The sequence below is a fragment of the Falco rusticolus genome, chromosome 9, assembly GCF_015220075.1.
Source record: "Falco rusticolus isolate bFalRus1 chromosome 9, bFalRus1.pri, whole genome shotgun sequence".
Classification (NCBI taxonomy): domain Eukaryota; kingdom Metazoa; phylum Chordata; class Aves; order Falconiformes; family Falconidae; genus Falco; species Falco rusticolus.
This window is the reverse complement of record NC_051195.1, coordinates 40,942,934-40,965,906: the sequence shown is the minus strand read 5'-3', so window position 1 is coordinate 40,965,906 and position 22,973 is coordinate 40,942,934. Positions and strand designations below refer to the sequence as shown.

The 22,973-nt window shown below is 46.6% G+C and overlaps 2 protein-coding genes and 1 long non-coding RNA gene across 10 annotated transcripts in view; 1 reads left to right on the top strand and 2 right to left on the bottom strand.

The window, feature by feature from the left end:
• The first annotated feature begins 98 nt into the window (after positions 1-98).
• The window catches only part of GOLGA2 (golgin A2), a 124,269-nt gene continuing 101,394 nt past the window's right edge, over positions 99-22,973 (top strand). For 3 of the 8 annotated variants that reach the window (XM_037401085.1, XM_037401083.1, XM_037401082.1), the window contains exons 1-15: positions 2,113-2,237; positions 3,487-3,609; positions 3,991-4,071; positions 7,395-7,433; positions 7,944-8,006; positions 8,249-8,342; positions 9,000-9,106; positions 9,654-9,712; positions 9,958-10,099; positions 15,487-15,525; positions 16,036-16,098; positions 16,341-16,434; positions 17,093-17,199; positions 17,747-17,805; positions 18,049-18,190. In XM_037401085.1, coding sequence (XP_037256982.1) covers positions 2,190-2,237; positions 3,487-3,609; positions 3,991-4,071; positions 7,395-7,433; positions 7,944-8,006; positions 8,249-8,342; positions 9,000-9,106; positions 9,654-9,712; positions 9,958-10,099; positions 15,487-15,525; positions 16,036-16,098; positions 16,341-16,434; positions 17,093-17,199; positions 17,747-17,805; positions 18,049-18,190 — 1,260 coding nt within the window. In that variant the 5' untranslated portion in view covers positions 2,113-2,189. Of the gene's footprint in view, positions 168-2,112; positions 2,238-3,486; positions 3,610-3,990; positions 4,072-7,394; positions 7,434-7,943; positions 8,007-8,248; positions 8,343-8,999; positions 9,107-9,653; positions 9,713-9,957; positions 10,100-15,486; positions 15,526-16,035; positions 16,099-16,340; positions 16,435-17,092; positions 17,200-17,746; positions 17,806-18,048; positions 18,191-22,973 lie in introns of those variants that run through there. The other 5 variants (XM_037401087.1, XM_037401084.1, XM_037401086.1 and 2 more) reach the window with 5 other exon arrangements.
• Positions 165-2,028, bottom strand: LOC119154062. The gene is made up of 2 exons (XM_037401234.1): positions 686-2,028; positions 165-572 (listed from the first exon to the last, which is right to left on the bottom strand). The coding sequence occupies exons 1-2, from the start codon at positions 981-983 to the stop codon at positions 205-207; spliced, it is 666 nt and encodes a 221-aa protein (XP_037257131.1). The 5' UTR covers positions 984-2,028; the 3' UTR covers positions 165-204.
• Positions 19,940-22,973, bottom strand: part of LOC119154078 — a 15,419-nt gene continuing 12,385 nt past the window's right edge. Inside the window, exon 3 of the long non-coding RNA XR_005106323.1 lies at positions 19,940-20,875. This is a non-coding gene — a long non-coding RNA (uncharacterized LOC119154078). The remainder of the gene's footprint in view (positions 20,876-22,973) is intronic.

Here is a 22,973-nt window from a genome sequence, read left to right as displayed (position 1 = left end):
TTTTCGCTCCATTAGCCCTGCTTTCAGGCGCGCGAAGAGTTCAAAATCAGACTGAAAAGGGGATGTGCAGGAGATAACAGCTTACACAAAGCAATACAAGGAAACGGTTATAACCAGAGTAGGCGTGTGTGAGGAGGAAAGAGAAACTTTCTCCTGTGAAGCTCCAGGTGACGTTTAGGTGGGGCATGATGGGCCAGTCAGGTGTCACCCAAGCAGCGGGCAGTGCCGGCTCTCGAAACAGGGTGCAGGCACTGCAAGGTGGCACCTGCTCCTCAAGTCACTGCGGAAAAAGCAGAGCTGCCTGGCCCGACGGGGCACAGAGATGGGCTGCAGCCCGGCAACGTGCTGCAACCGGTTCAGCCCGGCGATGTGCTGGAGGCCAGCAATATGCCAGAGCACGGCGATTGGCTGAGTGTGGCGGGGCGCTATGAGCTGCAGATGGTTCAGCCCGGCGATGAGTCGCAGCTCGGTGATGAGGTGAGGCACGGCGACATGCCGCAGTCCAGCGACAAGCTGCAGCCCAGATATGAGCTGCAGCCCGGCGATGTGCCACAGCCCAGCGATGTGTTGGACCGGTTCAGCCCGGCTATGTGCCAGAGCCTTTTCAGCATGGCAATGTGTCAGAGCCAGGCGATTTGCTGGAGTCTGGTGATGAGCTGGGCCTGGCGGGACGTGACGAGCCACAGCCAGTTCAGCCTGGCGATGAGCCAGAGCGGGTTCAGCCCAGTGATGTGCCATAGCCAGTTCAGCCTGGCGATGTGCCGGAGCCGGTTCATCCATGCAATGAGCCGCAGCCCGGCGATGTGCCAGAGCCTTTTCAGCCTGGCGATGTGCCGGAGCCTGGCGATGGGCTGAGCCTGGCGGGGCGCAACGAGCCGCAGCCCGTTCAGCCCGGTGACGAGCTGCAGCCTGGCCATGAGCTGTAGCCCGGTGACATGCTGCAGCCTGGCGATGAGCCGCAGCCCGGCGATGAGGCGGGACATGGCGATGTGCCACAGCACGGTGACGAGCCGCAGCCCAGTGACTAGCTGCAGCCCGGCAATGAGCCGCAGTCTGGCAATGTGGTGGGGCACGGCAATGGACCGGGCCCTGTTGCAGAGGCGCTGTCTACTCTGGAGTCCTGGAGGAGTTGCTACAACAAAGTAGTAAAGGACAAGAGTGACCTTGAACTGTAAAAGCTGTCTGAGATCCTAAAGATCACGGAGACAAAGCTAGCAGAACATCAGGACCAGCTTCAGAGTTACAAGAAGAAGAGCATGGACCTGTCTGCTGTGATTACAGATCTCCATCAGCAGGTAAGGGACTGGAAGAAAGTACCTGCAGCACTGCAATCTAAAAGCCTGAGACCAAGAAGAATTTCTAATCACAGGAAGGGAGAGATGCAGGAGCGGGTGGGAAATTAGGACCATGCGTGGCAATCAGTTAGCTGAGGGGAACGTGCTGGAGCTTGTAGGCCATGAACCCTGGGAGGACAAGGAGTGTGAATAGACACAAAAATTAACATGGTGAGTCATGCTGAGAGAGCATAGGGGAGTGGGGGATGGATGGCCCCAAGGATGGCGCCAAGGAAAGGTAACACCTTGCTGTGAATTGATGGTAGTTAACCACCCTATCGGGGATTGCCTAGTATGCAATGCTTAGTTTAAAGAACCAAACTGTTTAAAATGCGCAGCTTCAAGAAGCAATCTGTTTAAAACGCGCAGCTTCTGAAAGTATATATAACCTCGTGTTTCTGTACAATAAATTGCCATTTGCTTGCATCAAGCTGCGTTCCGTCTCTCCATTGCAGCAGGGCCCGTTGGGGCTCGGCGATGGGCCAGGCCATCAGGACGGTAGCGCAGGCTGGGTGGGACCTGGCGGCTGCCGCGGGTGGTGACAGGCCAGTCAGGTGTCTCCCAAGCAGCGGGCGGTGCGGGCTCCAACATGGGGAGCAGGCACTGCAAGGTGGCACCTGCTCCTGAAGTCACTGCAGAAAAAGCTGAGCTTCCGGGCCCGGCCACGAGCCCCGGCCGGTAGAGCCCGGCCATGAGCCACAGCCCGGCGCCCTGCCGGAGCGGGCGGAGCCCGGCGATGAGGCGGAGCCCGGCGATGGGCCAGGCCTCCAGGGCGGCAGCGCAGGCTGGGCGGGCCCTGGCTGCTGCTCCCTCCTCTAGTAGACGAAGCTGACGTGGCTCTGGCGCGGGGCGGATATGGCGGACAGCAGCAGGCAGAGCAGGCTGGCGGCGGCCAAGAAGAAGGTGAGGGGCGGCGGGGTCCGGGTTAGGCCAGGCCAGGCCGGGCCGGGCCGGCGGTACCGTGTTGCGCGGTCGCCGCGTGGAGTGGAGCGAGGACGCCGGGCCGAGTCGAGCCGAGCTGGCCTTACCCGAGGGGCGCGGGCCCGGCCCGGTCGCTGCCGTACCGCTCGCTGCGGGCCGTGCTGTGGAGGCGCTGCCGGTAGCCCCCGGTGTCCGGCGCTGGGGCCGAGCTTCCTGGCTGGCGGCCGCCCGTGGCCCGGGGGAGGCGGCTGGGAGAAGGCCGGGCCTGGGCCGCTGAGGCCGTGGGTCTGCGGGGTTCGGTTTGGCGGTTTCCCCTGCCCCTGGCTTCCCCCACACCCTTTTTGGGGGTTTTTTGGTCTCATTTTACTGATTTCCCCACCTTGATTTTCTCCCCGGCCGACACATGTAAAAGTCCTAGGTAGGGGAAAGTGTCCCGGAGCGGTTCGGGCTTCCATTTTGGAATTCTGCCAATAATGGGTCCTTCTTTCCCCACCTGGAGGCCGAGGCGCGGCCCGGGCTGCGGGCTGGGGAAAGGGGCAGTTGACCGAACTGCCTGGGGCTTGCTTGGCTGGGGGCTTCACCCTGCTGGAGCACGAACGATTCGGCTCGGAAGACCTAGCCGAAATCAAGCGAACGGCTTATCAGACTAGCTTTTCCGGGGTGAAGTGGGTGTGATTGAAAAATCCGTTGTAGGTTGCTTCTGCCCTTAGTTCACAGTGACTACGCTGCTTGTATTAACATGGCATTTGTCTGTAAGGGTTGTACTTTTCCTTCTCAAAGTCTTTCACAGAGTGGGAGATCTTACTGTCAGGTGTTGATGTTTCACTTAATGTTCAGATTTAATTGCCCTTTATTCATTTTTCCTCAATGCTCTTAGTTATAACGCTAAAAAAACCCCACCCCAAGATACTTCTTTTCATCTCCTTTTAGTTGCAGGATGGAGTATCAAGTCGTTTCCCAAAAACTCTTAGCTGTATGCAGAAGTGGAACGTTTGCAGCTCTGAGCCTCTTGTCGTAAACTCGTCACATTAGATCTTACTTTAGCCTTTTTTTTGGACGTGTTTTGATTTTTATTTTTCTTCCCCCCGGGTGACAAACTCATTGAAGAGCATTTCTCTTGTCCTTACGCTTGGTCTTTTTGCCCAGTGGAGTTGGGGCTGGGGGGTTGACGTCGTTCTCACAGAAGGCATATTCTGTTTGGATTACAGATTATTATTATTATTTTTCACAGCTGAAGGAGTATCAGCAGAAAAATAGCCCTGGAGCAGCTGCAGGAACTAAGAAAAAACGCAAAACTAAAGATGACTGTCGGCCCGAGACACCCACGGGCGATGACCAGCAGCCTCCAGAGAATGTGAGTGCCTCGGTCTTTGTCCCAGCTCATTTGCTACCTCCTTGTTCTCTGGTTTTCTGAACAACGTGACTAGAGCCGGGAAATGGTTATGCGGGTGTAATAGATGACTGGCGCAGCTGCCTGTATCGCCAGCACGCGAAGCGTGCCACAATAGTTAGCAGCTACCGCTGCTGGAAGGTGCACACTAGAGCTCAGGGTACGTGCCAAAGCCGTGTGGGATCATGCGGTGCTGTCACGCAGCCCTGGGTGTGCCCAGAGCTGCTGCTTTGAGCTGCGTGCTCCTGGCCAGCCGGAGGATGCCGGTTTCTTTGGCTCCCTTTGATCGACACTTTCTCTCTGTCCTTTTCTGAGCCGTTCCCCCTTTTCTTTCACCTCCTTCAGATTCAGAACATTCTGAAGGTGCCGGTGTCAGACCTGAAGCGCTCCAATGGGGTAGCCATACCCTCATTGGACAGGGGGAAGGTGAGGCAGTGCTCGTGTCCCTCGCAGTGACTCGCTCTCCCTACTGCATGCTTCAGGTTCTGTTTACACTGACCTCGATTTCTTGGGTGGAGCCTTGTCCTGACATACCCGCTGTCAGTTGCTTGAGTTCTGTTGCTGTTCTTATTAACATGGAGCTAGTTGTTAGCATGCGTTTCCATTGCTCGTAAAGTGCTTGCGCCCTTCTGGGTTGTGTCGAACTGAACGTGTGAAAAAGTGAACCTTGTCAAAACCTCTTCCTCGAGACAGCTGAGCTTTGAGGAAAAGGAGGAGTGTGGGGTGAGGCGATAAACTAACTGAGCTGCTGAGGACAACTGCAGTAGGGAGAGGCAGTGTTTTCTTAGTCTGTATTTCTCCCGCTGTGCGTGTCGTTGCTGTATTTCCTAGGGCCTTGTTTCGGAAGGGCATGACTCTGCTGATCTCCAGGCAAGCAGCTGCCCTGAGGAAGCTGTCTAGTTATTCCTGCCAACCCGTTTTACAGCAGGCGATGAAACTTGCGCAGGGGATGTACAGTCTGGCAAGTTCCAGTACTGGGTTTAAATAGGTTTGGGCAGGAAGTCAGATCCTTTGAGTCAAGCGTTTACAGGCTTTAGCGTCTTCATGTTGCCAGGCTTCTGAAGAGGAAAGGGCGGGAACTATGCCAATAAGCAATAGAAACGTGTTCAGGCACAAACATAAAACCCCAGCCTTTTAAAAAAAATTCTTTTCAGGCAGTTTATTTAAATGTAAGGCTTGACCAAATTGTGATAGAAGCTCAGGGAAGTCACATTTGGTAGCCCAGAATTGTCTTCCACTGTTGCTGTAGCAAAGCTCTGATTTTTCGTTCCACTTGCATCATTTTGGTAGCTTATTTTCCTACCATTGTTTCAGTTCAGTTGTCGTAAAGTAACTCCTATTTACTACATATCCGTGCGTCTTTTATCAATAAGCGTAACTATAGTAATCACCAGGGGTACCAGTTAGATGCAGTGAAACCTGCAAGACGGAATGGAGTTCACTCTGGTTTGCCTTTGTATTCCTTTTCTCCTCTTTTTGTGTGATAATACAGCAGCCGTTCTGTCCAGCAGACAGGGTGAAAAGCTGAAAGTCCCTCCAGCTGGAGCTTGTACGTGTAGGTTGCGTACCGGTAGAACCCGAGTGACGTGACATACCGTTAGCTCTGAGGGTGCTGGGTGTGCCTGCCTAGCATCAGAAAGCATGTATTTCGACTGGAGTTTTGCTCGTGTCACGGGGATTATTTTCAGTGAATGCTCGTAAGCTCATTTTAAGTTAGACCACAGAGAAAGAGGCTGGTTTCACACTGGAGGGTGAGGTGAAGATGGGTGGTCCAGTGCTGTTGCTGAGCTGGCATTTGGTCTTGCGGTGAAGGCCTACCTGGGTCTGCACTTTTAGTCCTGTTCTGAAAAAGGAGAATTCTGTTCCTTCTTGTTTTCCCAGTTTTCTCCCCGCTCTCGTTTTCTTAGCACGGAGAGATACATTTTGGTCTGATTGGCTGTTATGTGGACTGTTGTGTCTGGGGTTTCAGAAATCATTTGAAAACTGATCGTAAATTGCAATATGGCATGAAAGGTTTCTTTTTCCAGTTGCCGTCTTGTACAAATCCTGCGTCAGGAAAATGCTGTTCAGAAGCTCACTTGATGCTAATAGGGCAGAAAAGCTGATTGTTGGCACGAGCTTCTGCTGCCATTGGTGTCTTCATGCGAGGTAGACCCTTCCCATCTCGGCCACTTCAGCTTTCTTGGCTGTGAAACACAGAAAGCCCAGCAAAACGGGACTCCGTGTGCGAAAGCAAATGGATCAAGCATGGCGTGCCAAGCTGAGCAGAATTACTTTTTTTTGCTATGTTATTAGAACCTCACGATGCATAATTTCCTGAGAAGTGTCTTGTTCCTAATTCTCACTGTTTCCAACAAATCCAGCTGTTCAAATAGTTTATTGAGTTGTTGTTTTTTTTTTAAATTTATTTCAAAACTGTTGGTGGAGGAAGAAGGAAGGTCTTGTGGTTAAGGCACATTACTGTTTTTTGCATCTTGAAGCATTAAGCAAACAGAATGTCGGGACCAGAAGAAATGAAGGAAACATTTTTGACATGTACTGGTGAAGGCATTCCTCTCGTCCATCTGATGTTTGCTAAGTTCAGCATTTCCCGGTGTACCCTGTGACCCCCCTTGTTGTTTTGTTTTGGGGTTTGGGTTATTTTTGTTCCATTCTGTTTCTTTTTGTGTTTTAGCTGGGCTGCAGAGGAACTTGGCATAGTGCATTGCCCACCCAAGATTCTCCTTGTGTGCCTGCTTTTATGCTTGCCTGCAACTGTGTAGGGCCTTTGCTGCATTTGTGGTCTTGCCTTTGCTTTTGCTGGTTATGTTGTGCATGGGCATTGCTAGAATGAAAACCTCTCGCTCATCACTCTTCCGTCTGTAGTCATCTTTCAAAATGCATTGAAGCAGTAGTAGTAGTAGTAGTAAAGAAAGAGCTTGGACAATGCTTGTTTTTTGGGAAGGCAAAAAAGTCCTCCTGCTTATGTAGTTAGTTACGAGGCATCTGTGAAGAAGCTGTCAGGGAGCCAAGAAGCAAATAGCAAACACAGCAGCACAGTTGTGTGGCAGCCTGGGTAGGCAGCTGCCACCTTTGTCTCCTTCACCTCATATCTAAAGGTGCATTACCTACGGACAACAAATCTCCAAATACTTCACCGCTAAGATGGAAATGGGCTAGGACAGAATTACCCCTTTTCTTTGTATCTGGCTTCAGCGCTCTCATACCACCTCCTGCAGAAGTCTGCCAACACAAGTGCGGCTCTGCATGACTTAAGGCCAGTTCTTCAGCGGAATAAAGGTCTGAGGTCTCAGTTAAAGGAAAAGACTATGTTTTTGTCTGGGTTTTTTGGTTGTGGGTTTTTTTTTATTGGTGGTGTTTTTAAAAAAAACCCAGCATTGCTGGCAATCATCCCAATACACCAGGATTACTGTGATCATTTGCACAGATGTGGGGATGCGAGTTTAACTGAAGGTGGTAGATGCTCAGATGTAGACATGGCGGGGTTTCAGCAGCGGTGTTGGAGAACAACTGTGGCAATCTACTGAGCGATGAAAAACATGCCTGGCATATAAAGTACGTTAGTGAAGGCAGCTCCAGATCTCTTATTTTTAATAGCTAAGGTGAACTTCCTAGTCCTCTACAGAAAGGGCAGTGGAAATTCTGTTTGCATGAATTGGGCATGTATCCTACTTTGTTGAAGTGAAAATGTGTTTCAGATGTATGAGAATCTTTTCTCTTGATACTGGTGCATCAATTTTCTTCCACAGAAACAGCAGAACCAGGAGGCAGTGGATCAGCTGGAGAAGGTAAAGTGTGTCCTGTTTTTGGACAGGCAGAAAAATAGTATCTCTTTCTTGGCGCAGTAGAGAGTGTAGTGGGCTGTGGCACAGGCATGTGTGGTCTTGTCTTGTGTTAGATTCAGTTTCATTTGCAGCGTAGGCTTGAATATTTTGACTCATGCGTTAGGCCCGCCTGGCAGATAGCGTTCTTATTTTGACAAAAGCGAACGTTTAAATACTCCTGTATTAGAGGAGTGCGGTGGAGGCAGGAGAATACAAGTCCTTGCCAGTAGCTTGCATCCAAACACTACCGTATTTATGCTAGCAGTGATTGTGCTGTGCTGTTACTGCCGTTCTAGGATGGATGAATAATGAAGTCGTTCAAATAAGGCAAGGCTGAAGTATGTCTTCAAAAATACTGCTGTCGTTTCGATGCTGGAAGTACTACCAATGTATCACTGCTTTTTTTAGTTTGACACAAAACAAGGGTTACCTATCTACATTTTTGTGCTAAATAGACATCATTTGTTTATACAGGAAAAGATGGAGCTGGAAGAGAAATTTTCTGAAGAGCAAGCCGCGCTGAGGGAACAGCTACAGGTGAGGCAGAGCCTCCATTACAGTCATACTGCCTGCCTTCTGCTGTTCTCTGGATTACTGACCATTCGTAGTCTTTACTCGGGAAGCCGCGAGCGCGTTCCTTCAGGAAAACTGGGAGTCAGCCAGACTGTACTTAACTGCACGAGCTCTTTACCTTTACTGGGTTAGCCTTTTGTGGCAACAGTGATGTTGCAATTACAAGCAAAGAAGTTTTGTGCTGAGCCGATTTTCCTTTCCCAAAGGTTCATATCCAGACTATTGGAATTCTAGTTTCCGAGAAGTCTGAGTGTCAGACGGCACTTGTACCTACTCAGCGAGCTGCACGGGAGAAATCAGGTAATTGACTGTGAGCACTCCAGCTCAAGCTGTTGGTCAAAGTGTGAATTTCAAGCCAGAGGCATGACAGTTGCTGGCAGCCAGCTCACAGCACTCGGCGACTCCTCGGTGGGCAATACTTGGCACCATCGCTGCCTCTGTCGCCAGAGCTGCCCCCAAGTGGGAGCATGTTGATCCCATGGCAGTTGAGGTTCTTTTGTGCATCGCTAAAGCCTTGTCAGCCCTGTTCAGCCCCGGTGACTACCCCAGGCTGTTCCTTTCTGACTTTCTTCTGATCCTTTTAAAACGTAGTTCCCTTTTCTCCACCCTCCCTCCCACACAGCTATCGTGTAAAGGTAGGTTTTACCAAGCCCTTCATTCTGCACCAAGTTTGAGCAACTTCTTCTATTAGAAAGAAAGATCCCAACCAACATATTGCCTATTCTGCAGCGGCAGTTTCATCATCTCCCTCAAAGTGAGGATGGTAGTTACAGAGAGCTTTACTGCCCAGAGCTGCTAGTGAACCACCTGTAGAGCCAGGGGCGGAACCAGGTCTACTGACTTACAAAGCTCTGTGCTGCCTTAAGAGCTTGTTGACAAAGTAGAAAGTGCTGTTCAGCCAGTTCCAAAAAGTTCTTTGTGGTCCAGCCTCAACTCACTCTGTTCTGACTTGTTCAGGAGAAGCCGAGAGCATTGCTGCTCGTTTACATTCATCTCGCCAGAGGGAATTGGAGCTGGAACGTACTTTGGCCTCCGTCTCTCTGCAGCAAAAACAGGCAGAGAAGGTAAGAGTCACCTCTGCTTATGCTTCGCCAGGAGCTCTGCCTTTGGCTATTTGCTTGTCCATCCACTAATGCAAAGTCTGTAGTCCCTGCTCGGAGAAGAGGCAGAAAGTAACATTGTTAATTGTTAATTAACCTTGTAAAGCCCTGTATTCTCCATGGTCAAGGCAAATGTCATTCAGGTTTCTGTGACCACTAATCATATGGTCCAGTTGCTGTCTTCAGATCCGGCACCTTACTTCATTAGTCTTGCCAGCTCCACGCAACAGAAGCGCCACCGAGACCTTGTCTCAGGAGGGTCTCCATCAGGCACACACTTTAGTATTGATACTAACCCAGAAGTCTGCAGAAACGACCTCACGTCCAGTTAGTAGCATTGCGTTTGAAAAGGCTGAGCAGATTTATTCCTGGCAAATTCAGGAGGTTCTAAGCAAACCTGTCCTGAAGGATTTTGCCAAAGTTCTGATGCTTTCCACTTCAGCTGATCTGCTAAAGGTGAAGTATTTTGCTGAAGTCTGCAGCTGAATCAGTCATTTCTTTTTTTCTCCAGCGTAATGCAGAGTTAATGAAGGAGCGAGAAGACCTGAAACAGGAGCTGTACAAACAGAGGTAGGTCCATTTACTGCTTGTTACTGCATAGTAACACTGCTCTTCCCGGTAGAGCCACAAAACATCACAAGGGGCATGCACCACAGGTGGTGACTTGGGAGGCTGGATATTCAACTTAAAGTGACTGGATGTGATGTTTCTGTGATTCTTACTGTAACAAATAGCTGGATTGTAAATGTATGACATGTACTTGACCAGACCCATAGTACATACAGTGATGCTGCTTTAATTTTGGTTTGTTTCAGCAAAAGTAGTGAGGAAATAAAGCAGCAGAATTCAGAGCTGTCAGAGAAGGTTCGCTGCCTGGTTTCCGAGATCTCAGCCAAGAAGTTGTATATGGAGGATTTGCGTAAGAAACTGGAAATGGCTGAACTGATGATCCAACAGGTGACCATACTGCTTCCAGGCTGTGAGGGTAGATCACACTGACCGTTGTAAGACTTTGCTCCTGAGAGTGGGGGCAAGGCTTAACTCTTGTTCGGAAAGGAAGGCACAAAACCTCATCGAGGCATCCTCTTGGTCAAAGGCCTTCAGCGAGGCCTCTGAGGAACAGAAGGTCTGTTTGAAGGAGCTGGAGCAGTAGACTGAAAGCTGTTGTGACGCTGGTCTGCGAACAGAATGTTGTACAATATGAGAGGGTGACTGAACATACAGGGCGTGACAATACAATGACTTTTCCTGCTTTGTATCTGTTTGGCATTTTGGTTACGCAGCTGTCTCGTGGTCTCACTGAGAAGCCAGTTGAATAGGGGTGGTGTTTGTACCCACCCTTGCAGAAGGTGAATTGGACAATGGTAACTCGAAGGTCAGCTGGGGAAAGTTAAGAGAAGCAGCCAGTTAGGAAGGGAATTCAGGAAGCCAGCTGTTAGCAGTTCAGAGAGCAAGCTTGTGTGAACCTGAGCCTGTGAGGGAAGAAACTGCTCTTTTGTTTATTTTTGGTTTTGTTTTTTTTTCTTCCTCCCCAGTCAGTGGCTTAAGTTACCCTTGAAATAAAGGCAGCTGCTCCTCTTCTGGGAAAAGTACTGTGTGCCAACTGACATGCTCCAGACATTGGCTTTAAATTCCTGACGTGTTTGACAACTTTTAAAATCACAAGCTTGTATACCATCTGATCTGGCTGTGTAATACAGACTCTGGAAATGCACAAAGTTTCTGAGCCAGTTTTTTCCCTGCTCTCATTTTCTTAGCACGGAGAGATACATTTTGATCTGATTGGCTGTTATGTGGACCGTTGTGTCTGGGGTTTCAGAAATCATTTGAAAACTGATCGTGAATTGCAATATGGCATGAAAGATTTCTTTTTCCAGTTGCCGTCTTGTACAAATCCTGCGTCAGGAAAATGCTGTTCAGAAGCTCACTTGACGCTAATAGGGCAGAAAAGCTGATTGTTGGCATGAGCTTCTGCTGCCATTGGTGTCTTCATGCGAGGCAGACCCTTCCCATCTCAGCCACTTCAGCTTTCTTGGCTGTGAAACGCAGAAAGCCCAGCAAAACAGGACTCCGTGTGCGAAAGCAAATGGATCAAGCATGGCGTGCCAAGCTGAGCAGAATTACTTTTTTTTGCTATGTTATTAGAACCTCACGATGCATAATTTCCCGAGAAGTGTCTTGTTCCTAATTCTCTCTGTTTCCAACAAATCCAGCTGTTCAAATAGTTTATTGAGTTGTTGGGTTTTTTTTAAATTTATTTCAAAACTGATGGTGGAGGAAGAAGGAAGGTCTTGTGGTTAAGGCACATTACTGTTTTTTGCATCTTGAAGCGTTAAGCAAACAGAATGTCTGGACCAGAAGAAATGAAGGAAACATTTTTGACATGTACTGGTGAAGGCATTCCTCTTGTCCATCTGATGTTTCATATTGAGGAGTGTTTGAACCAATAAGGGTGAGGTGACCTGTAGCTGGAAGAAGTAAGGGAATTCCTGACCTTCCTAGGAGCACCTAACATACGTTTTTCCTTGAGAGCACAAGTATCTGTCCTGCGAAAAAGAAACGGAGAAAATTCTGTTTGTTTCCCTCTGCAGTCTTCCACTTTATTGCTTTCCTAAGATGTCTTCACCATTACCATATTCTTGCTGCTTGATTCACGAGAAAAGTGCTGAGCAGGTAGACGGGGAATGCCAAGAGAGAGATTTCTGGTTCCCTGTGAAGTGCCAAGAAGGAAGTGACTGAAGTAGGAGGGAACCCTTGCAGGTGGCATTGCAAAGAGCTGTGATACATTGGGGGGTTGAATGTTGAAAACGATTATCTCGTTTGTTTTGTAGTGGTGTTAAATTATGGCTTGGCAGACCTGGATGATGAAATAAATTGCCATGAAACGCTAGAGCACTGCTCTGGGTCTTCATGGCTCTCTGATGCTGTACAAGATAAATGAAGTTGTCGGGTTCACTGTGGGTAGAGGTGTCATCAGATGCTGTTCATCCTCCCACGAAGGCTGGATGAGAACTTGCATTGCTGTCCAGAAACAGGTTTTTGGCCCTTTTCCTGTTTAGTTTCTTCTAGTCATGGGATTCATAGCTCCATGAGGGCCACTGGCACCTGCTCCCAGCCACGCTGAGTTTGGCCTGTTGGTAAATGTCCTCCTTCTAAACTTGTGGTTCATAGCGTGCCGCACATTTCACCAAGATTTACAGGGAGCGTTTGAGTTTGACTCAAAAACCTACCAGTTTTCAGGTAGTCACTGACCTGTTCTTTTCTGTCTTAATCTGCATCCAGCGACCTCTGTTTTCCCCAGATACGTCCTGAAGGTAGCGCTTTTCAGAGCAGAGTGGCCACCATCTGGCTTTGCCCTCGCTCGCTTCTTGGTGTGTCCTTTGCCATTAATCCAGAGTGTGAACTTGAAGAGTTGGGTGACGTTACTGCCCCGTGTTCTCGGGTATGGCCTCGTTTGATCCATTTGTCCTATTAATTCTCTTGATATTTGATGTGGAGCTTTAAGCAGTCAGCTCAAGAAAACACTCTTCAATCTCAGAGGTGTCTGCAGTCATCCTACTAAACAATATGATATTTAAGCATTGAGAAGCAAAAAAATCCTGGTTTAGAACGTAAACTTTCAGCAGTAGGAAGAAAAGCTGAGTGGGATGAATGAACAGCATGTATTCATGGAAAGATGTATTCTTGATCTAGTGGAAAAGAATCGGAAATCAACCTGCATCATTGACATTAGCTTGTGGCAGAGGGAGTCTGCATCTGTCCTTACCCGGAAAAGTATGTTTTCTGTGTGTGGTAATTTGGAGTGAAAGGTGCTATAAGGAGTGTTATTAGGGTTGTCACTTCTTACGTAGTAGTGACTTGTTGCCTTGGGGAATAAAACTGGCTGACTTGACTGCTTTGCTTGTAGTCTACATCATATGTGAATGGAGAAAGTGCTGTTTCTTCCACAAGTATTAAGGAAATGGAAGTAGGTTGTTCTCAATCTTTGCCCCGCACCACCCCACCCCCCGCCTTTCTTATTTGCTACTGTTGGTAACTGACTGGGACTCTGCTTTCAGCAGTGTTAGCGAGACCTAATTGAATGCACAGTTCTCGTTCATTGCTGTCTAGTGTTGTCTTGTGCTATCATCGGGTAGTTGTGATCAACAGTGGGAGGCAGGTATCAGAGGTGTTTCCAGTTTGGGGACTGGGGATAATCTGGCTTCCGTGCAACGTCCGTTCTTATTTCTGAGTCACTGTTAGGTCAAAATGAAGCCTTGGCAGAATGGATAAAATGTGTTGATGTCTCAGCTGCTTTTGTTGAAACGGTAGATTTTTGTTTTGTTTGGAGAATCTGATTATCACAATTTGATAGGCTTTATTTTGCTGTCCTTTTTAAGTACTGCTTTTTTCCTCCCCTTCTCCTCTTCGGCTCCTTCCTTTTTCTCCTGTCTGCATGTGCCCATCAGACACGTTACCGGGAGCTGGCAGTAGCCCTGGGTTCCAGCAATCTTAACGAACAAGCAGTTCGTTACACAGATAGAGGAACTGGTAAGAAACAACCCAACCAACCAGTCTGACATGGTGCTTGCTGCTCCTCCAAGCTCTTTGGGTGTCTGCAAAGTTATGGGTTCTCTCCTAGTGCCACAAGGAAGGCTGCTTACACAGCACTCTGTAGGGAACAAAATGAGCTGCACGGAAAACCTGTTAAGGGGCTCAAAGTCTAAGGCCGCTGGTGAATGTATTGGCTCAACTGAGGAACAAGAAACAGAGTTTTGTCGTTTCCATTTAAGTGTGCTCTGCTGATCTCATCAGGCTTTCCCTGGATGATAAGCATCCTGATAAAACAGCTATTTCTGCGCCTGGTCCGAATCCTTGAAACACAGAATTCTGGTGCTGGCAGCAGTGTGAAAACCTGTTTCTGAAGGTGGTGCTGCTGGTCTAACGATATCGGCAGAGTGGGAGCAGTAGGTCTCTGAGAGGGTCTGGGGCTGGTTTCTGATCATATCCTCAGCTTCTCTTGGCACGATGAGTGAACTGCTTTGTCCTGTGACCTGCATGGATTCCCGCTGCAGCTTTTCAGCCTTCAGCTTTAACGCTGCAAGAAATGCAGCCAAGTGGACTTGTTCAGTCTGACAAGAGCCTTTCTTGTGTGAAATGCTTTTCCCCATTGTGTTCCTCTGTAAAAGTACACTTTTTGCAAAGTTCAGCATTTCCCGGTGTACCCCGTGACCCCCCCTTGTTGTTTGGTTTTGGGGTTTGGGTTATTTTTGTTCCATTCTGTTTCTTTTTGTGTCTTAGCTGGGCTGCAGAGGAACTTGGCATAGTGCATTGCCCACCCAAGATTCTCCTTGTGTGCCTGCTTTTATGCTTGCCTGCAACTGTGTAGGGCCTTTGCTGCATTTGTGGTCTTGCCTTTGCTTTTGCTGGTTATGTTGTGCATGGGCATTGCTAGAATGAAAACCTCTCGCTCATCGCTCTTCCATCTGTAGTCATCTTTCAAAATGCATTGAAGTAGTAGTAGTAGTAGTAGTAGTAGTAAAGAAAGAGAGCTTGGACAATGCTTGTTTTTTGGGAAGGCAAAAAAGTCCTCCTGCTTATGTAGTTAGTTACGAGGCATCTGTGAAGAAGCTGTCAGGGAGCCAAGAAGCAAATAGCAAACACAGCAGCACAGTTGTGTGGCAGCCTGGGTAGGCAGCTGCCACCTTTGTCTCCTTCACCTCATATCTAAAGGTGCATTACCTACGGACAACAAATCTCCAAATACTTCACCGCTAAGATGGAAATGGGCTAGGACAGAATTACCCCTTCTCTTTGTATCTGGCTTCAGCGCTCTCATACCACCTCCTGCAGAAGTCTGCCAACACAAGTGCGGCTCTGTGTGACTTAAGGCCAGTTCTTCAGTGGAATAAACGTCTGAGGTCTTTTTTTGAATGGGTTTTTTGGGGTTTTTATTTTGTTTATTGGTGGTGGTTTTTAAAAAAAACCCAGCATTTCTGGCAATCATCCTAATACACCAGGATTACTGTGATCAGTTGCACAGATGTGGGGATGCGAGTTTAACTGAAGGTGGTAGATGCTCAGATGTAGACGTGGAGGGGTTTCAGCAGCGGTGTTGGAGAACAACTGTGGCAATCTACTGAGCGATGAAAAACATGCCTGGCATATAAAGTACGTTAGTGAAGGCAGCTCCAGATCTCTTATTTTTAATAGCTAAGATGAACTTCCTAGTCCTCTACAGAAAGGACAGTGGAAATTCTGTTTGCATGAATTGGGCATGTATCCTACTTTGTTGAAGTGAAAATGTGTTTCAGATGTATGAGAATCTTTTCTCTTGATACTGGTGCATCAATTTTCTTCCACAGAAACAGCAGAACCAGGAGGCAGTGGATCAGCTGGAGAAGGTAAAGTGTGTCCTGTTTTTGGACAGGCAGAAAAATAGTATCTCTTTCTTGGCGCAGTAGAGAGTGTAGTGGGCTGTGGCACAGGCACGTGTGGTCTTGTCTTGTGTTAGATTCAGTTTCATTTGCAGCGTAGGCTTGAATATTTTGACTTCATGCGTTAGGCCTGCCTGGCAGATAGCGTTCTTATTTTGACAAAAGCGAACGTTTAAATACTCCTGTATTAGAGGAGTGTGGTGGAGGCAGGAGAATACAAGTCCTTGCCAGTAGCTTGCTCCTAAACGCTATCGTATTTATGCTAGCAGTGATTGTGCTGTGCTGTTACTGCCGTTCTAGGATGGATGAATAATGAAGTCGTTCAAATAAGGCAAGGCTGAAGTATGTCTTCAAAAATACTGCTGTCGTTTCGATGCTGGAAGTACTACCAATGTATCACTGCTTTTTTAGTTTGACACAAAACAAGGGTTACCTATCTACATTTTTGTGCTAAATAGACATCATTTGTTTATACAGGAGAAGAAGGAGCTGGAAGAGAAATTTTCTGAAGAGCAAGCCGCGCTGAGGGAACAGCTACAGGTGAGGCAGAGCCTCCATTACAGTCATACTGCCTGCCTTCTGCTGTTCTCTGGATTACTGACCATTCGTAGTCTTTACTCGGGAAGCCGCGAGCGCGTTCCTTCAGGAAAACTGGGAGTCAGCCAGACTGTACTTAACTGCACGAGCTCTTTACCTTTACTGAGTTAGCCTTTTGTGGCAACAGTGATGTTGCAATTACAAGCAAAGAAGTTTTGTGCTGAGCCGATTTTCCTTTCCCAAAGGTTCATATCCAGACTATTGGAATTCTAGTTTCCGAGAAGTCTGAGTGTCAGACGGCACCTGCACCTACTCAGCGAGCTGCACAGGAGAAATCAGGTAATTGACTGTGAGCACTCCAGCTCAAGCTGTTGGTCAAAGTGTGAATTTCAAGCCAGAGGCATGACAGTTGCTGGCAGCCAGCTCACAGCACTCGGCGACTCCTCGGTGGGCAATACTTGGCACCATCGCTGCCTCTGTCGCCAGAGCTGCCCCCAAGTGGGAGCATGTTGATCCCATGGCAGTTAAGGCTTTAGCGATGCACAAAAGAACCTCGTCAGCCCTGTTCAGCCCCGGTGACTACCCCAGGCTGTTCCTTTCTGACTTTCTTCTGATCCTTTTAAAACGTAGTTCCCTTTTCTCCACCCTCACTCCCACACAGCTATCGTGTAAAGGTAGGTTTTACCCGAGCCCTTCATTCTGCACCAAGTTTGAGCAACTTCTTCTATTAGAAAGAAAGATCCCAACCAACATATTGCCTATTCTGCAGCGGCAGTTTCATCATCTCCCTCAAAGTGAGGATGGTAGTTACAGAGAGCTTTACTGCCCAGAGCTGCTAGTGAGCCACCTGTAGAGCCAGGGGTGGAACTAGGTCTACTGACTTACAAAGCTCTGTGCTGCCTTAAGAGCTTGTTGACAAAGCAGAAAGTGCTGTTCAGCCAGTTCCAAAAAGTTCTTTGTGGTCCAGCCTCAACTCACTCTGTTCTGACTTGTTCAGGAGAAGCCGAGAGCTTTGCTGCTCCTTTACGTTCATCTCGCCAAAGGGTATTGGAGCTGGAACGTACTTTGGCCTTCGTCTCTCTGCTGCAAAAACAGGCAGAGAAGGTAAGAGTCACCTCTGCTTATGCTTCGCCAGGAGCTCTGCCTTTGGCTATTTGCTTGTCAGTCCACTAATGCAAAGTCTGTAGTCCCTGCTCGGAGAAGAGGCAGAAAGTACCATTGTTAATTGTTAATTAACCTTGTAAAGCCCTGTATTCTCCATGGTCAAGGCAAAGTTCATTCAGGTTTCTGTGACCACTAATCATATGGTCCAGTTGCTGTCTTCAGATCCGGCACCTCACTTCATTAGTCTTGCCAGCTCCACGCAACAGAAGCGCCACCGAGACCTTGTCTCAGGAGGGTCTCCATCAGGCACACACTTTAGTATTGATATTAATCCAGAAGTCTGCAGAAACGACCTCACGTTCAGTTAGTAGCATCGCGTTTGAAAAGGCTGAGCAGATTTATTCCTGGCAAATTCAGGAGGTTCTAAGCAAACCTGTCCTGAAGGATTTTGCCAAAGTTCTGATGCTTTCCACTTCAGCTGATGTGCTAAAGGTGAAGTATTTTGCTGAAGTCTGCAGCTGAATCAGTCATTTCTTTTTTTCTCCAGCGTAATGAAGAGTTAATGAAGGAGCGAGAAGACCTGAAACAGGAGCTGTACAAACAGAGGTAGGTCCATTTACTGCTTGTTACTGCAGAGTAACACTGCTCTTCGCGGTAGAGCCACAAAACATCACAAGGGGCATGCACCACAGGTGGTGACTTGGGAGGCTGGATATTCAACTTAGTGACTGGATGTGATGTTTCTGTGATTCTTACTGTTACAAATAGCTGGATTGTAAATGTATGACATGTACTTGACCAGACCCATAGTACATACAGTGATGCTGCTTTAATTTTGGTTTGTTTCAGCAAAAGTAGTGAGGAAATAAAGCAGCAGAATGCAGAGCTGTCAGAGAAGTTTCGCTGCCTGGTTTCCAAGATCTCAGCCAAGGAGTTGGATATGGAGGATTTGCGTAAGAAACTGGAAATGGCTGAACTGATGATCCAACAGGTGACCATACTGCTTCCAGGCTGTGAGGGTAGATCGCACTGACCGTTGTAAGACTTTGCTCCTGAGAGTGGGGGCAAGGCTTAACTCTTGTTCGGAAAGGAAGGCACAAAACCTCATCGAGGCATCCTCTTGGTCAAAGGCCTTCAGCGAGGCCTCTGAGGAACAGAAGGTCTGTTTGAAGGAGCTGGAGCAGTAGACTGAAAGCTGTTGTGACACTGGTCTGCGAAAAGAATGTTCTACAACATGAGAGGGTGACTGAACATACAGGGCGTGACAATACGATGGCTTTTCCTGCTTTGTATCTGTTTGGCATTTTGGTTACGCAGCTGTCATGTGGTCTCACTGAGAAGCCAGTTGAATAGGGGTGGTGTTTGTACCCACCCTTGCAGAAGGTGAATTGGACAATGGTAACTCAAAGGTCAGCTGGGGAAAGTTAAGAGAAGCAGCCAGTTAGGAAGGGAATTCAGGAAGCCAGCTGTTAGCAGTTCAGAGAGCAAGCTTGTGTGAACCTGAGCCTGTGAGGGAAGAAACTGCTCTTTTGTTTATTTTTGGTTTTGTTTTTTTTTCTTCCTCCCCAGTCAGTGGCTTAAGTTACCCTTGAAATAAAGGCAGCTGCTCCTCTTCTGGGAAAAGTACTGTGTGCCAACTGACATGCTCCAGACATTGGCTTTAAATTCCTGACGTGTTTGACAACTTTTAAAATCACAAGCTTGTATACCATCTGATCTGGCTGTGTAATACAGACTCTGGAAATGCACAAAGTTTCTGAGCCAGATTTTTAAATTAAGAGAATAGGTTTTAATCAAACAAATAGTGAATATAAAATTGGTAGGGAGGAGCTGTCTAGTTCAGCCTGTTTTACAGGGCTAAAATCCAAGCTTTTTCATTTTAATCTCCTTCTCCCTCTCCTTTTTTTTCTTTTTCATTGAACATCACCGTGTGTTGGAGCACTTTAAGGTTGCAACATGGATCATGTGGCAGGATGCTATCAGGGGAAAGGCTATGCAGAAGTGGCATGTTAACATTTTGCCATAACTTTTTGTTTTTTCTTGGCAGTTCTCAAGTCAGGCAGGGAGTCTGGATGCAAAGCAGCAGTTGCAGGTGGCACTGGAGAAGGCAGGCCTGTTAACCCAGGTTGCTCAGGGGTTGTACGAAATGACATCCACATCTTCATGTCTGTAGAGAAACTTGTGTGGCAGAAGAATGCAGCCTGAGCTTTGCGTTGACACTGGTTTCTTCAGGCTTTATCCCTGAAGCAGTCACTGCCAAATTTATTTAGCCAATGTGATTTTCTTTGTGTTTTATTTTGTTTTGAACAGCTCTCGGAGTCAGTTCACCAGCTCCAGGCAGAAAGAGATCAGTATGTAGAGGAACTGAAGGAGGAGCAGAGCATTTGGCAGCAGCAGGTGCAGCAGCTCTCTGAACAGGTAACACCAGGGGCAGCATCACAGCTGCTTTAGACAAACACAGGCAGGAGTGAATGCACCATGAACATTGTTTTAACTTTTATTGTGTGGCCTTGCAGGTCCATGCAATGGCAGATGAGAAGGAGGAGCATATGGCCCGAGGAGATGATGACGTGGACTCCTGAGTTCGACCAGAAGACCTTATTATAAGCGTGGGTTCAGGACTAATAAAATCCTCGTTTGCTGTTCACGCGCCCCATACTAAAGTATCGTTGGTTCACACAAGTCTTGGCTACATAGAATTGGTTAATTACTAAGCTGCAAATGCACTGAACTTCTTGCATTTTTTTCTCTCTTCTTTCTTATCTCTGTGGGTTTCATGTTCTCAGCCAGCCGCCGAGATGTGGCATCGCGCATCCGCTCTGGCCTTGCTTCATATCGCGTCTTCCTTCCAGGCGTTCAGCCAACCTTATCTTACTTTCTCTCTTCTTTAGCCTTCAAGGCCCTTCACAGGCATCGTGGCCTCCAGCACTGGACATAAAGCTCTCTACATTTCCCCCGTCTTTATTTTGAACAGAAACAACATTAGAGGTTAAACTACTTTTGAATCATAGATCTTACACAGTTCAGCGTACAGGGAATAATGGTCAATATAAGTACAATTAGCAATAACAGTATTCCTCTGCGAGTTGTAAACTCCTGCAACCGTCTGGTGGTTCCCCAAGACTTGAAAAGATTCCGCAACCAATCTCCCAATAGTTCATGCTGTGAGCCCTGTGACATGTCCTTCAATTTTTGTAACTGAGTGTGAATCGATGCGGAATGGCCCGGAAGGTTCATACAACACATTCCTTAGTGCTGTGCACTGTAGGCTACTGCAGAGGAACGAAGCTGGGTTAATTAGCATTGATAATATACAGCCGTGGGCTGGCTTCAGGGGCGGTGGGTTGGCTGGTGTAGACAAGGTGCAGCTGTGGCTGGTTCTGTGAAGCGGTTGGGCAGCCGAGGAAGAGAGGGCAGCCAAGGAAGAGAGGGGAGGAAGAAGCAGAGAGGGTGAGTGTGCCCTGGATGAGTCAAGACGAGACGAGAAGGCAGCAGAGGGACTGCCATGAAAAGTGTGGTGGTAAAAGACCTTGTTGCAGCTGGCTAGTTTGGAGAGTGCTGTGGCAGGCTACTCGCTGCTGTTCACTTAGCTTCTACAGGTGAGATCACATTCCTCCTTTCTTTCTGTCTCATCCTGGTTTCTTCTCATACTCCCTCAAAGTTATTTGGCTCTTTGCTGCAGGTTCTCAGCTGCACATTATCAATGTCAAAACAACCCACTGTCTCTGTTCTCTACAATTCACCCCTGTTTGTGGTTTGTGGTTTTGTTTCTTTGTTGGTTTTTATTTTGTAAAAGGTTGCTTTACCATGTTATGGAATTTTCATCCCTTTTTCTTTTGTTTTCTGTCTCATTACTTAATTACCAATTTTGGCCTTATTTTATGTGTACATTTGTACATTTCAATCAGGTTCACAAAATGTTAAAGTTGTTATCGGTGCATTTCATACAGAGGTCAACATACAGGTTTATGATTATTTACAAGAACATGCAATAAGCTATGGAAATTGTATGAAAATATTTTTCAGAAACTTCTAATCAAATAAATGAGCATGAGAAATTGTGTTTAACTTGTAAATTCTACGTATAAGCTGTTAAGAAACATTTTCTATCCTAAAATGAATAGATAAAACCTACTTAAAAGCTCTTGAAATCTTGCCCTTGGGCGAGTGTTTCGCTGTGCCTCCATTCTAAAGCATGGAAGTGGAAATTGTGTAGAGCAAAGTTTTACTTTAAATAACTGCTCAACTGTTATTGCTGCTGTTCAAAGAACCTGAAAGCATACAGTGAAGACTTGGAACTAAACAAACATCTGAGTGGACACCTCTAGATTGTTACTGGAATTAAATGCAGAAGTTAACTATAAAAGTTTCTCAAAATGTTCTGGATGCTTTGTGTTGGTTGTTTATAGATAGATATATAAAACTATACACAAACAGGGAAATAAAAAAAAGCTTAAAAACATAGGGAAAGATAATCGTATACAGTTATTTATAGCTTAGTCACCTTTTTTTTTTGAAAAAAATTGTAGATAAACTATTACCTGAACATGCAGTACATCCACAACTCTGAATTAATACCGGTTTTGTAGTGTGATATAGTCCTGTATGAACCATAAATCAACTACGTGTTAAATCACTCTTCGCCATCGCTGTTGTCACGATCTTTGAGCTTCGTAGCAATGCCTAGGTCACAATCCTTTAGCTTAGGGAACTTAACCAGGTGAAAATGCAAGCATCTATTTCTAAGACAAATTTGCAGAATGCAGTTTAGCCACAAGTCACTTTATGGAGAGATACTATGTTGTATGGCGTATAATCTATGAGAAGTGGAGAAAATGGTGTTCCTGAAAGAGAACACTGCTTCTAGGTCGTTACTTTGGAACGGGTTTTGCACCTGCTATACTGCAAGAATCCCCTAAGCAGTGATGTATCTTTGTGGACTTTGAGATATCTGTGTGATTAGGTTTAAACTTAACACGCAAACTGATTTCAAGTACAACTCTAGGCACAAGCGTGGGAAAGAGCATGCTGTCAGGACACAATCTTTCTCGCTTACAAGGTATCAAAGGGTATGTTACTCAAGTTAAAGTCTAACTTCTACTGACAACTTCATTTCCACCAAAGGAGCTGCAGTTAAGTACACAAACTAATGCAGCTCAACTGAAGTTTCACCACTGCGACGGAGTACAGAATACTTTTCCCACCGACCTTAAAGGTTGCGGTGGTGGTGATGAAGGGGTGACAGATACTTGACTTTTAACCCAAAACAAATTTTCAGCTGTGTTAAATTCACCTGTACACAAAGAACATGTTATTCCTTCTGAGGCAACAGCTGAGGATTTGAACAGTCTGTTTTCACCTTGAGCTGTTCCCAATGTAGAGGTTATGAAAAAAAGAAATAATTCAAAAGGTATTCTGTCAGTGTGCTGATGCAGTTGTTCTTAAATTCTGGTCACGCTGAAATAGAGTTATGTTCTAGCATTCATATATAGGTAGCACTCCATTACAACTTATGAACAAAATTCAGAAGTTCATCTTATCTCAAATTTCTTGGAATTCAATTAGGTTGCAGTCTTATTAAAGTCACTTTTTTTCTTCTTTTTTTTCTTTTTGTTCTTTTTTTCTTTTTTTTCCTTTTTTTCTTTTTTTTTTTTTTTTTTTTTTTCTTTTTTTTTTTTTTTTTTTTTTTTTTTTTTTTTTGCAACCGGAGACACTTTACCATAACAGAGAAGCCCATATTTTTTTTTTTTTTTTTTTTTTTTTTTTTTTTTTTT

Excerpts from the sequence above, each read along its gene's own strand:
- LOC119154062 (XM_037401234.1), bottom strand. The coding sequence starts at position 983 with ATGTCCCGCCTCATCGCCGGGCTGCGGCTCATCGCCAGGCTGCAGCAT. Across the intron at positions 573-685 it reads CATCGCCAGGCTGAACTGGC|TCCAACACATCGCTGGGCTG; the intron begins TGTGGCTCGTCA and ends GGGCTGAACCGG.